This window comes from Oryctolagus cuniculus, chromosome 6 (genome assembly GCF_051225735.1).
Source record: "Oryctolagus cuniculus isolate XC-2025 breed Fujian yellow rabbit chromosome 6, ASM5122573v1, whole genome shotgun sequence".
NCBI lineage: Eukaryota > Metazoa > Chordata > Mammalia > Lagomorpha > Leporidae > Oryctolagus > Oryctolagus cuniculus.
In genome coordinates this window covers 99,185,666-99,200,808 of record NC_142872.1, presented here as the reverse complement: position 1 = coordinate 99,200,808, position 15,143 = coordinate 99,185,666, and the positions used below count along the sequence as shown (strand labels likewise).

Below are 15,143 nucleotides of genomic sequence, written 5' to 3'. Positions count from 1 at the left end.
ATCAGCAATTACAGTCAAATACTTTCCTTACACATCCTAACCTCACCTTTTCCCCCCGAGTTATACATTAAGTGCCTCTGAATTTTGTAATAATATATGTACAAATTAGAAGATCACAGAAGCGCTTGGAGCTAAAGACACACACTCTAAAAATTACACAGTCTGACTTTGATGCTGGGTGCGTTTAGCAGTAAAGTTATTCTTCACACAGTGAAAGAACCTACCCGTGTGTCAGAAGAACAGAAATACAAGCAGCAAGTGGCAAAAGCAAAAGCCTTTAGATGTTAGTCTCTCCGCAGTTCTGAAAGAAACAGAGAAGGAGCCTCAGGTACCTGCCTCCACTTGTCCTTTTTAATTCTGTCTGTGGATTTTAGGAATGCAAAAGCTGCCGTCGCATTTAGAGAGCGTGACATGCTGTCTTCGGAAAATAGTAAAACAAGTCAGGGCAGCAAGAGTGAGCCACACACGCTGGGATGCGAGGGTTTACTCCAGATGTGGAAAGTGTTCACACTGGAGAGATCAGGAAGCAAGCCACATGAGACGAGAACTCTACCTGCAGCTTTTGTCTTCTGTTCCCTGGTAAGAGAAAGAGACAAATGACTCCTCCTTAGGAACATCTAAAAAAGAATTAAGGGCTGCCATCCTGTGGCAGGAAGGAGCCAGGTCAAGATCAGCAGGCAGGCTTGAAACACCTATTTTGCAACCAGTACCCTCTTCCTGTGTTGCTCATGTCGGTGATGACTCTGGCATTACACAAGCCAACACAGCTTGTCTGTAACCTTTCTAGGACTGTCCGGTTTCTGTACTGAGCTGAGTGAGCTCAGTACAGGCCGAGAAGGCCCCAGAGAAGTAGGGCCTGTGTGTTTTGGTAGCAGGGCCAAGTCTTCTTTGATTCACTCATTGGCCCGTTTCGTTCACCGAGGGTTTATTGGGTGTCCTCAATGTGTGTGGGAAACCCTGCCTTCCTCCAGCCGACAGTAGAGTGGAATCAAGAGTTACCTCCAGGTGCATGTACAGTAACAGAGGCCTCTGCGGATTCAGTGACGCAGCAGGGAAGGAGACAAACACAGACAGGAGGCTGCTATTCTGTTCTCTGACCCAGAGCCTCAGAATGGGGTTGGGGGAGGAGAAGAAAGGGGAGAGAACCCTGTGAGAGTTCCTTTCCATGAGGTCGCACAGGGACGATGCTGTGCTTGCTGGCCCTCGGCAGCCTCTATGCAGGGCCAAGCTTCTAGACTGTGCTTTCCGGGAAGCGTGGGGACCAGGCTTCTGCTGGGGCATTCTTAGCAGGCTGGGGCCCACCCACATCTCCTGGCTCTTTGTTTCTTGTGCTTTCTTTGCTTTCTGAGTTCTGCGCTCTGGCTGTGTTCTCTCCTTCCCTTTCCTTTTGTGTTCCTCCCCTCTCCTTTCTTTCCTATGTATTCACTCACCTTCTTCCAGTGTTTCCCTTTTCTTCCTTCTCTCCCATTCATTTTTAAACATGTCCCTTCCCATTCTCTTCATAACCTCTATTGCCTCACCTTTTTCCTTGTTTCCCCTGACCCTCATCTTTTTGTTTCTTCTTGGTTGTTCTTCCTGACCTCTCTCCTTCCTTCCCCACAGTTTTATTACTTCTGGGAAGTGTACTTGCGGGAGGCCTGTGGTACCCCCCTTTACCCATCTGTATGCACACCCGTCTTTATTACATTTGTTTCTGGAGATGCTCTCATTTGGCCTTGGTTTGGACTGGGAAATGGGGACCTTTAGACAGACACGAACCCAGAGTTGGGCAGGGTTGCTCTGAGCTCCTGGGCTGCATGTGTTCAACGTGATTCTCCCTTTTCTAGTCCCTGCCTTTATAACTACCTCTGCGTTCAACAAGGAGAGGACAAGACCAGCGGCATCTCCACATTGGGCGACACGCACAGAGGATGCTGGGTAAATTTGGTGCTGGCTTATCTGTTGAATTTTGTTTTTCCAGTTGTACGGTGAAGTCTGCATGAAAGGTCAGCTTGGTCTGGCTTTTTTCTTCTGTTACTTGCTCACTGACTTTGCGTAAAACACGACTCTTCACTACACGAGTTGGGGAAGTGCTTGTCTGCTGTTTCTGTGGGGCTTTAAAGATCTCTGTATCTCTGAGCTCTGATCCCCCAGAAGAAACAAGCTATGTAACAACCAGAGGACAGTATTTTATCAGTCAACCTCAGGATGCTCCTCTGACTGTCTTTGTGGGACCATGGACTCCGGCACCACTTTAGCTCAGAGGATTCGTTATGGAAACCAGTGGCTCCCCTGAAGTCCACACTTCTGCTATTGCAGAGGGGAGACAAGGTGGCTTCCTGTTCACATACCTACACTGTCACTCACTAGCCACAGGCCTTGAGAAGTGGTTCCACTGCAGCAATTTTCTTCTTCTTTTTTTAATATTTATTTTACTTATTTGAAAGGCAGATACACACACACAGAGGGAGAGAGGAAGAGAGAGAGGGAGAGGAGGTGAGAGGGAAAGGGTGAAGGAGAGGGAGAGGGAGGAGAGGAGAGGGAGGGAGAAAGAGAGAGAGAAAGAAAATTTTCCATGCACTGGTTCATTCCCCAAATAACTACAATGGCAGGGGCTGGGCCAGGCCAAAGCCAGGAGCCTGGAACTCCATTCAGGTCTCCCATGTGCGTGGCAGGGGAACATGTACTTGGGCCATGTTCTGTTGCCTTCCCATACACATTAGCAAGAAGCTGGATCTGAATGAAGCAGGGCAGCTGGGGCTCAAACAGGGGATGCTGGCATTGCTTAACCCACTGCACCACACCTGTCCTAAGCAATTGTCTTCTAAAATAGGATTAATTTCAATATCTAGCACATGGACTTGGTATGAGCATTTAGTGGGGGAAAGAGCATTGCAGACATGTCAGGGTTATGCTGTCTTTTGGAAGTTGATAGAAGCTGAGTTGTAGGATTTCCTACCTCAATACTAAAGGTGCTGGTGACCTTTAGTTGCTAAGTGCCTACTGTTAAAGATCTTTGCTCTTCAAACACTTTTCATTTAACTTATGACAAAACATAAATCTATGGGTTAAGAAATTAGCCCACTGAGGTAAAGATGCAGTAAATTTCTTCTATAACACTCAGGGTTTTCTATTCTACTGTTTCCCTGAAGAATAGGGAAACTGTATGCCTTGAAGTACAAGATTTTAAAATATTCACCTATGTCCGGAAGATGATCTGGGGCCCTGAGTATAGTCAAAGATGATGTTAGCTGTGTGACAGTGTAAGGTGATAAAAACCTCTGTCACAGAGAAAGATGACTCAGATCTCCGTTTCTGCCTTCGTCTGTTATGCCTGATTAAAAAACTCTGATGCTGCCTTTAAATCAAAACTCATCCTCACAGCCCCAGATCATGGAGGAGGGCTAAGTGGGGAGTGCAGGGAAGACCCCCCAGGAACTGCTGTGCTGGCCTGAGAGTCAAGGACAAGGCCTCCTGGACTCTTTCAAGGGAAATAGGTTTCTGTAAGTGCTTGTTTAATTTTTGTAACTCTTTAAAACTTCAGCAAAGTTATCAAGGGTTATTCTTTTTTTTTTTTTTGACAGGCAGAGTGGACAGTGAGAGAGAGAGACAGAGAGAAAGGTCTTCCTTTGCCGTTGGTTCAGCACCGCACTGATGCGATGGCAGGAGCCAGGTGCTTCTTCCTGGTCTCCCATGGGATGCAGGGCCCAAGCACTTGGGCCATCCTCCACTGCACTCCCTGGCCACAGCAGAGAGCTGGCCTGGAAGAGGGGCAACCGGGACAGAATCCGGCACCCCGACTGGGACTAGAACCCGGTGTGCCAGCGCGGCAAGGTGGAGGATTAGCCTAGTGAGCCGCAGCACCGGCCTAGGGTTATTATTCTTAAAAAATATGTGTTTTTATATACAACTTAGTGGATTGATTATATTGTTGCAGGATATCAAAGTTCTGCTAATTGATGTGGCCCAGATGGTTCGATCATAGATTGGAAAAGAATGAAGAGGTTTTCTGTGGTTGGTCGTTTTATGCTACTATGGTTCAGCATCTGAGTAATGTTAAGGGCACCTGTGACTTGTCACTTGTGAAGAGAAAGCCCTTGGAGATGGCAGATTTCCCAAGATCCTCTATGTGGTCCGGCTATCTCTAATTAGAGCAGGTGAAACTGTTCCTTCCTTTGCTCTAGATACTGCATGGAGTTCAAGACCGAGTCTTTGACGCCTCACTGTGCTCTGGAAAACCGGCCCCTGACTCGATGGATGCAGTATCTCCGTGAAGGATACACAGTGTGTGTGGACTGCCAGCCTCCAGCCATGAACTCCGTGAGCCTGCGTTGTTCTGGGGATGGCCTGGACTCTGATGGGTAAGGGAAGGAAATGGATTGAAGGATTTTTCCTGTTTTCCAGAACAACTGACTCCTAAACCCCTCACCATCCTGTAAATCTGCCCCAGTCCTCTGTGTATTTATCAGTTAAATCTGGTAACAATATTCATAACTAACAGAAGAGTCGGCTTTGTGCAAGGCAGCTCTTGGACAAAGTCCAGTTTAGGTCACATTGGGATTATGGCTTTAAGTATGTCAGGTGGAACTGGTAAAAACACAGATTAAAAAGATATAGACCTTTCCAGTTAATCATTATTCTTGCAGTATGTTTTAATATTTAATAATGTGAATTTATGTATATTAGCCACTTGTGCCTAAAGGCCTCCTGTGGATGCAACATATGAACAATAAAGTGGGTAAGGAATTCATATCAAATAGAAACTTAATATTTAGATTTAATATTTTTCTAACTACCTCATCTATATTTTGACATTAAATGAATTTATAATTTAATTTGGACTCATAAAGAAAGTATTTAAACCCTGGCTAAGGTACCAGTGTCTTTAAAAATCATAAATTCAATAACCTGGCTTTACTCTTTCTACTTCTCTGATTTTTTTCATTATGGAATCAAAGAATTGGAAAGGACCAAAAGAGATCATTTGGTTTGGACCCTCTGAACTTAAATATACATGGAGTAGTGAGCCATTTTTAAAATGCTGTACTTGTATTCAGATTGAGTGGGGGAAAGCAATGAAGGAGCTCCAAATTAATCTTCCAACATGAGGGTGTTCCCAAATAAGGATTAACTGATAACTTGGCCTTGACAGACCTACAGAAGGGAAACTCCATTTGTGACCATGAAACATTTTTTTGATTTGTAATACACTTCAAAATTCTGTGTGTGATCAATCTCTCTCTCTCTTTTTTTTTTTTTTAAAGAAACACTTCAATTTAATTCTGCAAGTTAGAATTCTCTGTGGTTTGCTTTCAGTATCACTAACATTTTCAAAATATTGTTTCAGAAATCAAACCCTCCACTGGCAAGCAATTGGCAATCCTCGATGTCAAGGAACTTGGAAAAAAGTTCGGCGAGTAGACCAGTGTTCTTGTCCAGCTGTCCACAGTTTTATTTTTATATAGATTGTGATATAAATACTTCAAAATGTGTTTGGAAACATGCTAACTACTATCAAGTCATGTTCAGTGCTTGATAAATCTTCAAAAACAGTTTGGCTAAATTCCCTGGAGTCATGACATTGCCATACTCTGCAGTAGAGAAAGAAAATTTAGGGACCAGTTTTCAAGGAACACAGTGCCTTCACTGTTATTTTCATTAAGTTGATGACCCACCCTAAAAGCTCCTGTGGTTATCTGTCCTTGACCTTCCACCCAGTCAAGAATACATGTTAGTTTGCACTAGAGGCTCTACAACATGGTCCAGTTATTGGTGAGGAGATTGTCACACAGAGGATTCCATGCTTTGAGTGTTGCCGTCTTCCTTTCTATTCCATAATCTCTTAAGAGCTTCTCACTTTCACATATATGCTCACATATAAATTTCCTGTATATTATTCCATAAATTTTGAAATAATACTTTTAATTTCAAGCACATTAGCACAAATAATTGTCAACAAGGTATGTTGTTTGAAATTTCAGTAAGCATTTGGTAATGAAAAACCAACAGCTATGCAGAAAACATTTCTTGAAAATGAAGATTATTTTCGTTCAAAAGATCAAACACTCATTCTAGATCAAAAGAAGTTCCTTCAAAGGTTATCATTTTCATGAAGAGAAATTCTGGCACCAATGCATGAAACAGTTACTTTACAAAAATTCTGTCCCCATTTGCATCTAAAGTTGTTTCCAAGGTGTAAAGCCTGGAGCTGAATAAAATAATTCCTGAGTCTAACTTTAAGTTTAGGTAAAGTAAGCTTCCTATTTCTCATCGTTTTTTAAATACATGGGGTGGAAAGCAGAGGTAGAGATGAGTGAGGTCACGGAGTGCATGACAGATGTTATGATCTCATACACACAGCAACATTAGTCTGTTTATGTTATGGTAGGAAAATCCATGAACTAGAGATGAAGTGGCATATTTAGGGAGCTGGGATGGCAAACTCTTCTGCACGTCTGCTACAGAGCCTAATCCTGTCTTCTCATCCAGGACTCAGCTTTCTTGAAAAGCCTGACCATGCCAAAGACCGTGCTGTGAAAGCTAAGCCCATTTCATTTTTGAAGCAAATTGTAAATTCCATATATTTTCTTTGGAGATTGAACTTTGAGATTTGAATAACATGAAATCCCTCCCATTTGTTTCAGCTGTATAACATAATATTCACTAACAGATAATTTACTAAAATACATATTTCTTGGTACTTATCACATAATGACAGAATGACAACAGTAAATTTAACAGGGATGAAAAAGAGTCCCACACTTAACACTGAGAGTAACATTATTTCACTTAATTAGTTGCCAAAACTGTTTTCGTAAAAAATTGAATCCTTCAGAAATTAATAAAACATTTGAATCTCATCAAGGCTAGCAACTTCAAGTTCAGTATTAAAATTTTAAAGACTATTTTTAGCACTTATAAAATGAGATTTTTGAAAAAATGTTTGGGTAATTCCAGGTGTTAAAGTCTTCATACCAGTCAATAAACTTTCTGTTCACAATTATTAAAGCTCTTTACTTTTTTGACTAGAAAATAACCCAAGTTTTTTGCATTGGTCAGAGAACGAATAAATTTTCACCAAAAACAAAGCAGAAAATCCTTCAGAATTGATAGGTATAGTTATAACGACTACTAACAGCAGTAAACCTATGATGTGTTTATGGTTCCAATATGTGTTATAATATTTAATATAATTGAGTTGTATAAAAATCAGTTTTTCATGGGCACTAATTACTTTCACATTGAAGTTATATTTTTGTTATTTCTATTCTTGAGAAAATTTCATAGGCTAGCACATAACAATTAAATAATGATTTTGAAAAGCTTGCTATTAAATCTAGCAAAGCCAAGGAAAAGTTCAGAGCTGAAACATGTAGTCCAAGTGATTAATGATAACCAAAAGTTTTTACTTTCAAAGTCAAGGATCAAAGTTTTTAAGACCTCTTGGCATTCTTTTTTAATGAGTACCTAGTGTTAAGGTCCTTTCCCCAGGCACTCTACAGTGATTTACAAACTCCAGAATCACTTATTTGACTGATTCTTTAAATGCATGTGGAAAGCAATTTGAACAAAAATAAATATACCCACCAGGAAAGAAAGCAAAAGGAATTAGGGATAATGATCATTTAGAAGAGAAATGTGGGAAAAAAGGGGAAAAGGGCAGAAAAAGGAGCGAGGTGAGATGTAATCACACTACTTTTTTAGAGTCCTGGCTTTACTTATTCCTAGAGAGTGGTATAATTAAGTGTAGATAGCATTCATTTAAATTGTTTGGCTTTCTTCTGGCATAAAAATTTTAATTAGACATTTTCCCTAGGTATGCAAAAAAATACTGTAAAGAAAAATCTTGTTTCTGCCCTCTAAGAATATTCTAGTGAAGGTTCAAACAAACACATAAGTTGACCTAAAAAGCAAAGACTTGGACATTCTGAGATATAAGCAATCAGACAATGAGCAACCTAGAATTTTAGGTCAAGGAGACAGATACACATGTCTACAATCTCTCCTTCCTAGAATCTCACTGAGCTTATAGGACTCCCCCAAAGATTAAGTCTACAACATAGGTGAGAAGTGGGTGGGGGGGACAGAATTGGCCCAGATATTTTGAAGACATCTTTTGAAGATGGAAAGCAAATGAGATTCTACTGATGGGTAAAGTCCGAATGGTTGGGCATGTTGAGAAAAATGTGGAATCAGACGTGAAAACCATTCTTCCTGGGATGGTAGGGCCCTCTGAGTCTCAAACATGAGTAGTAAAAATAATCCCCATCTTTGGAGACAAATCTGTGAAATTTACAGTCGACAATAGAAGAAAGACCCTACATTGATTTATCACACACTGTACCCCATAAATATATGTATTTGAAATAATAGGACCACAAAAGTCTTTCAGGGAGAGAAAAACAGATACCTATTAAGGAAAAGGAGATTCCATGAGAAGATCACCGTGGTATTATCATCATCAGTGGATACTTGAAATCTAACATTTAATAATAAAACCTACACGCTCTGAGGGAAACTAAATTTGAAACTGGAATTCTCTACCAGTCACTTACTAATGAAGTGGGAAGGCAAAGTACAGACTTTCATGGGTACAAACACTCAGAAACTTTGATTAAAAGATTCTACTTTTCCCCAGAAAGCAAATAAACAAAAAACTTAGAAAGACAGCAATTAGGAGGCAAAATATTAGAAAATTAAAGGATCAGTCAAAAAGATTCAACATCTGAATAATGGAAGTTCTCCAAAGTGTCTGGCTCATTTTTTTTTTCTTGAAAGAGACTCAAATAAAGGCACATTACCATGAAATTCCAGATTATCAGATACATGGAAGAATCTAAAATCTTTCAGAGAGAAAAAGTAGATCACGGGCAAAGGATCAGTAATTAGAATCATATCAGACTACTGACCTAAAGCAACCTTTGGGGGCTGGCACTGTAGCATAGCAGGTAAAGCCGCCGCCTGCAGTGCTGGCATCCCATATGGATGCCGGTTCAAGTCCCAGCTGCTCCTCTTCCGATCCAGCTCTCTGCTATGGCCTGGGAAAGGAGTGGAAGATGGCCTAGGTTCTTGGGCCCCTGCACCCGTGTGGGAGACCCAGAAGAAGCTCCTGGCTCCTGGCTTCAGATCGGTGCAGCTCTGGCCATTGCGGCTAATTGGGGAGTAAACCAGCAAATGGAAGACCTTTCTCTCTCTCTCTCTCTCTCTCTCTCTCTCTCTCTCTCTCTCTGCCTCTCCTTCTCTCTCTGTGTAACTTTGACTTTCAAATAAATAAATAAATCTTAAAAAAATTTGAAGCCATAATACAGCAGAGCAATGCCTCTGAGCTTCAAAAAGAAAATGTTTTCCAAACTAAAATTCTACATTCAATGATATTAATCAAATGTGAGGACACGCAAGAAATATTTTCCATTCTATGCACCTCTTCTAGAAAGATACAGGAGTATGCGAAACAAGAGGGTCCAGAAAATAGGAAGCACACACACACACACACACACACAGATTCAGTTCTGGAAGCCAGCCAGACTGCCAGGGAGCAGAGGGGGTGGACGGTACCAACAAAACAGTGCAATCAGTAGAATGGTTGACAAATCTCGGGTACTCAGAGATTTTCAGTTTGGACAGAGACTCTGGAGATGAGGGAGTGATGAGTACACAGAAATGACAACGCTCAGGTGTAAGTCACAGTTACAGTTACACTAATATAAACACTGGCTATGACTTAACCAAAACTTGACACAGATACGTCGGAAGAACTAGGAAGAGAGGAGCATGTATGAGCGAAATGTGTGTGTGTGTGTTTGTCTTAGGGTGTGGTTTGGCGGCAGCGCGGGGGTGGTGGGGGGAACCATGCAAGAGACCAAACACCTAATTCTACCTAGTGAGAGGTCATTAATACAAACCTCAAACTGAAAAATAACAAAGAGCAGTATTATGAGCTGTTTTATGTATGTATATCAATACCTAAGAAAAGAACTGAAAGAGTTGAGAATGGTCACTTTTAGGGATCACTGAAGGGTGGTGATAGGAGAATGTTTTCCATGTTGAGCTTTGCAGAACTATTTTAGTTTTAAAATTATGAACCTGTATGACTTTAATAAAAATGGCAATAAAAGTTTCAGGAGGGGCTGGCATTGTGGCATAGAGGGTAAAGTCATCACCTTTGATGTTGGCATCCCATGTGGGTGCTGGTTCATGTCCTGGCTGCCCCACTTCTGATCCAGCTCCCTGCTAATGGCCAGGGAAAAGCAGTGAAAGGTGACCCAAGTACGTGGCTCACTGCCATTCAAGTGAAAGACCCAGAAGAAGCTCCTGGCTTCTAGCTTCAGCCTGGCGGAGCCCCGGTCATTGCAGCCACTTGGGGAGTGAACTAGCAAATCGAAGATCTCTCTCTTTCTTTGTTTCTCCTTCTCTCTGTAACTCTGACTTTCAAATAAGTAAATCTTTTAAAAAAAGTTTCACAAAAGAAATTACAAAAACATCAAAAAATGAAGGAAGCTAAAAGGTGGCATGTTTGGCCTACTTGGGTAGGATGGAAAGAAAGAACAAAAGAAATAGTTTGAGACAGAGAAAGAGAATATGCAATTTACCTTGACATTTCTTTGAGTTATATGAATTTTGTGACACTGGATTATATTTTTTTGCAAGTCAAACACATTTCTAAGGAGTATTGTAAGACATGTATTATATAAACATAATGTGTTTATGTATTATGATTTTTTAGAATCAATGCACATATAAAGCACAAAATATTTAATTTTAATGAATGGACAGACTATGAATGGTAAAGCTAAAACAAAATCAACCAGCCAGCCAATCAACAAACCAACAAAACCCTTGACAATGTAAAAGCAATAGCTAACAAAGGAATGAGTGGGAAGCTGGGGAGGGCAGGGGCACAGGAGTGTGCCCTCATCGTACATAGCAGAGCCAAGGAATTCTAGCTTGTTGACACCTTAAGAGGAACTTCAGAAAAAGAAGGATTAAACTTACCAAGCTCAAGGGGAGCATGGGGAGGGAGGAAGATCAACACATATCTTCAAGTCATGGAAGAAGTTTTCTGGTAGAGTTGAGTAACCAAGGAATGGACGCATATGCACGTTATTTAGCATGGCTTTGATGGGTACAGGCATTTGGCCTGCTGGGTAAGATGGCTGAGTGCCACATCGGGTTCCCTGGGTTTAGATCCACTTCTGGCCATGACTGGCTTCCTGCCAATGCAGACCCTGGGAGGTAGCACGTGATGGCTCGAGTAGTTGGGTTGCTGCCACTATGTGAGAGACCTGCATTGCATTCCAGACTCCCAGCTTCAACCTTGGCCAAGATCTGGCCATTGCGGTTATTTGAGGGAGTGAGCCAGCAGATGAGAGCTCTCTGACTCCTAAAAAAATGGATTAATTTTTAAAAAGACAATGATGATGAGGACTACTCAAACACCTAAAACTAATAAATGTTGAATGTGATGTCATCTCTATAAAAGAGATGCAGAAGTCCTTGCTTCATATAAGGTGATTCTGAATCCTTAAAAAAAAATGCAAGGATACAGAGAATTATCTGGAAAGATAGGGCTTTTTTTTTTTTTAATATAGGCAGAGTGGACAGTGAGAGAGAGACAGAGAGAAAGGTCTTCCTTTACTTTACTGTTGGTTCACCCTCCAATGGCTGCTGCGGCTGGCGCGATGCGGCTGGTGCACCACGCAGATCCAAAGCCAGGAGCCAGGTGCTTCTCCTGGTCTCTCATGCGGGTGCAGGGCCCAAGCACTTGGGCCATCCTCCACTGCACTCCCGGGCCACAGCAGAGAACTGGACTGGAAGAGGAGCAACTGGGACAGCATCTGGCGCCCCGACTGGGACTAGAACCCGGGATGCCAGTGCCACAGGTGGAGGATTAGCCTATTGAGCTGTGGCACCAGCCAAGATAGGGCTCTTAAAAAGAGAGTGGAGGAGCTGGCACTGTGGCATAGTGGGTTAAGCATCCACCTGTGGCACCAGCATCCCATATGGGTACTGGTTTGAGTCTCAGCTGCTCCACTTCCCATCCAGCTCCCTGGATGGGCTGGGAAAGTAGTAAATGATGGCCCAAGTGGTTGGGCTTCTGCACCCACATGGGAGACCTAAAGAAGCTCCTGGCTCCTGACTTCGAATTGGGCCAGTTCCAGCCATTGCAGCCATTTGGGGAGTGAAACAGCGGATGGAAGACCTTTCTCTATGTCTTTCCCTCTCTCTGTAACTTCCTCTCAAGTAAATAACAGGAGCACACTTTGCCCTGCTGGGTTTCTGACATATACAGCTCTTAATGTACCATGATTTAGAGTGCCCTGGGATGTAATAAATATGAAACACAGATCTAGTTCTTGCTCAAAATTCCATTTACAAGTTAGAATTTTTTTTCCCTGAAATTACTCATCAGAGAATCCCTTTGAATAACAGCTTATCAAAGTTGCTGTAGTTATTTTAACCACTTGGTGTGGTAGGTAGAAAGGCTTGGGATTAAAGAAATGTAAATCTGATTGTCACTGCTGATCGATGATGAGCACCTGGAGAGAGGAAAAAAGCAATTCTGAAATAATGAAAACATACCTTTCTGGAAAAACACACCTCAGGGCCAGCATTGTGGTGCAGTAGGTTAATCCTCCACCTGTAGCGCGGGCATCCCATATGGGCACCAGTCCTACTCCCAGCTGCTCCTCTTCCAATCCAGCTCTCTGCTATGGCCTGGGAAAGCAGTAGAAGATGGCCCAAGTCCTTGGGCCCCTACACCCACATGGGAGACCTGGAAGAAACACCTGGCTTCGGATCAGCACAGCTCCGGCTGTTGTGGCCATCTGGGGAGTGAACCACCCGAAAGGAAGACCTTTCTCTCTGTCTCTCCCTCTCATTGTCTGTAATTCTACCTCTCAAATAAATAAAGAAATCTTAAAAAAAAAACACCTCAATGATGAGGTGATTTTGAGAGATTTCCATATGTTCTAAGGTCTAGTACAGCTGCGGAGTTCTCTGGGATCAAGATCCTGACCTGACCTATGTAAAAATATTATTTATTTTGACTTTATTTGAAAGGAAGAGTGATAGAGAGAAATCTTCCATCTGCTGGTTCGTTCCCCAAATGCTTGCAACATCGAGGGCTGGGCCAGGATGAAGGCAGGAGTCTGGAACTCAATCTGGGTCTCCCTCATGGGCTGCAGAAACCCATCCCCTGCTGCCTCCTAGGGTGCACATTAGCAAGGAGCTGGATTGGAAGCAGAGGAGACAGGCCCTAACTAGGTATTCTGATATGGGTAGTGGGCATCTCAAGCAGTGTCTTAACTGTGGTGCCAAATGTCTGCTCCATGACCTGGCCTTTTTCTAATGAGGACTTCAACATGTATGGAATAAAGGGGAAGAGAATTTTGTCTGAGCATTGAAAAGTTTTCATTGGGAATATCAGCAGTTTGGGTGAGTCAAAATAAGAAGCCTCATTTCTCATATATGACATACAATTAATAAAACCATTCTGTCTATCCATCACAGTTTTCTAAGAGTTAAATGAGATAATCCAAGCAAAGCACTACACAAATCTTTAAAGGCTAGTACATATGTTAGCACCTCAGTGACTCAAGTGGAAAGAAACCAATTATCTATTTTAAATAACATGGAAAAACTGGAAAATTACTTGTTGAGTGCTTCAGATCATATAAACCATTTTTTTTCCTTTTTTTAAAGAAGGCTTTTATTTAATAAATATAAATTTCATAGGTATAGCTTTTGGAATATAGCGGTTCTTCCGTGCATACCCGCCCTCTCACCCGCAAACCATCCCACCTCCTACTCCCTCTCCCATCCCATTCTTCATTAGGATTCATTTTTTAATTATCTTTATATATATATAGAAGATCAACTCTATACTAAGTAAAGATTTTAACAGTTTGCACCCACACAGACACACAAAGTATAAAGTACAGTTTGAAGAAAAATTTTACTGTTAATTCTCATAGACAACTCATTAAGGACAGAGGTCCTAGATGGGGAACAAGTGCACAGTGACTCCTGTTGTTGATTAAATAAACCATTTCTAATGACAGAGTATCTTCTAGTTTTGCTCTTTCAACCCAGCATAGATTTAAATGAAGACTCATTTTGACACTGAAGGATTTTGACATATGAAAGTGTTATGTGTAGGGAGAAGGTAGGTCGGGAACATATAAGCATTTTATGTACCAGTTACGAATTTACCTGCTCTCAGCTCCAAATCTATCCTCCTTTGCCCTGCATTACGATAGTTGGACACCACAGCGGGATCTAAACATCCCTTGACCAGGTAATGTTAAGGCCTCCTCAGTAGAGAGCTGGGGAGTGCCTGTTAAGAGGAAGACTGTCCTCTTCCAGCTCTGGTCCTCCTCATCATTCTTGGGCATGGAGCTATGTGGATAAGGTCCAGTTGTGCCTTCAGGCTGGCTCCTATCCACCCCCTACCCTCCAGCAATGACACTCAGCACCACCTGACACTCTGGCCAGGGGTCCCCTTTTACAACAGCACTGTTCTTTCACTGTGCTCTCTTCCTCAGCAAGGGTGCAGATGTCAAAACCTATGACTAGACCTAGGTTGGGCAGATTAAAGGCAGACACCTAAAGACTTATTCCAGAGAAAGTCTGAATTGGAAATTCAAGTCCCAAATCCTCCCTTCTGCTTGTGGTATTGTGGGAGTGTTGAATTGGACCTAAGAGATAACTGGCTGTCAGCTATGCTGTGGATTTGCAGACTAAATTCTTATCATCAGACTGGCTTTGGAAACCAACCTGTTAGTTTAAAAAGAATTCTAATCTTGATAATTTTCAAATATGGAATAGAAAAAATGTGAAAAGTGCACAGATTCAGAACTTAACTGCCTGCCAGAACAAAGCCCAGTACATTGTGAAGAAAGAAAAATCCCTGAGTAAACAGCAAGGGTTTTAGTCTGTAACTTCAATCTAGCCTGATATTTTTTTTTTTTTTTATTTTGACAGGCAGAGTGGACAGTGAGAGAGAGACAGAGAGAGAAAGGTCTTCCTTTGCCGTTGGTTCACCCTCCAATGGCCGCCGCTGCAGCCGGCGCACCGCGCTGATCCTGGCAGGAGCCAGGAGCCAGGTGCTTTTCCTGGTCTCCCATGGGGTGCAGGGCCCAAGCACCTGGGCCATCCTCCACTGC

The 15,143-nt window shown here is 42.1% G+C and overlaps 1 protein-coding gene across 1 annotated transcript in view; it reads left to right on the top strand.

The window, feature by feature from the left end:
* Positions 1-6,982, top strand: part of SBSPON (somatomedin B and thrombospondin type 1 domain containing) — a 28,624-nt gene extending 21,642 nt beyond the window's left edge. The window contains exons 3-5 of the mRNA XM_008255656.5: positions 1,827-1,917; positions 4,164-4,340; positions 5,327-6,982. Of these exons, the coding sequence (XP_008253878.3) occupies positions 1,827-1,917; positions 4,164-4,340; positions 5,327-5,444 (386 nt within the window). The 3' untranslated portion in view covers positions 5,445-6,982. The remainder of the gene's footprint in view (positions 1-1,826; positions 1,918-4,163; positions 4,341-5,326) is intronic.
* Positions 6,983-15,143: the final 8,161 nt, after the last annotated feature.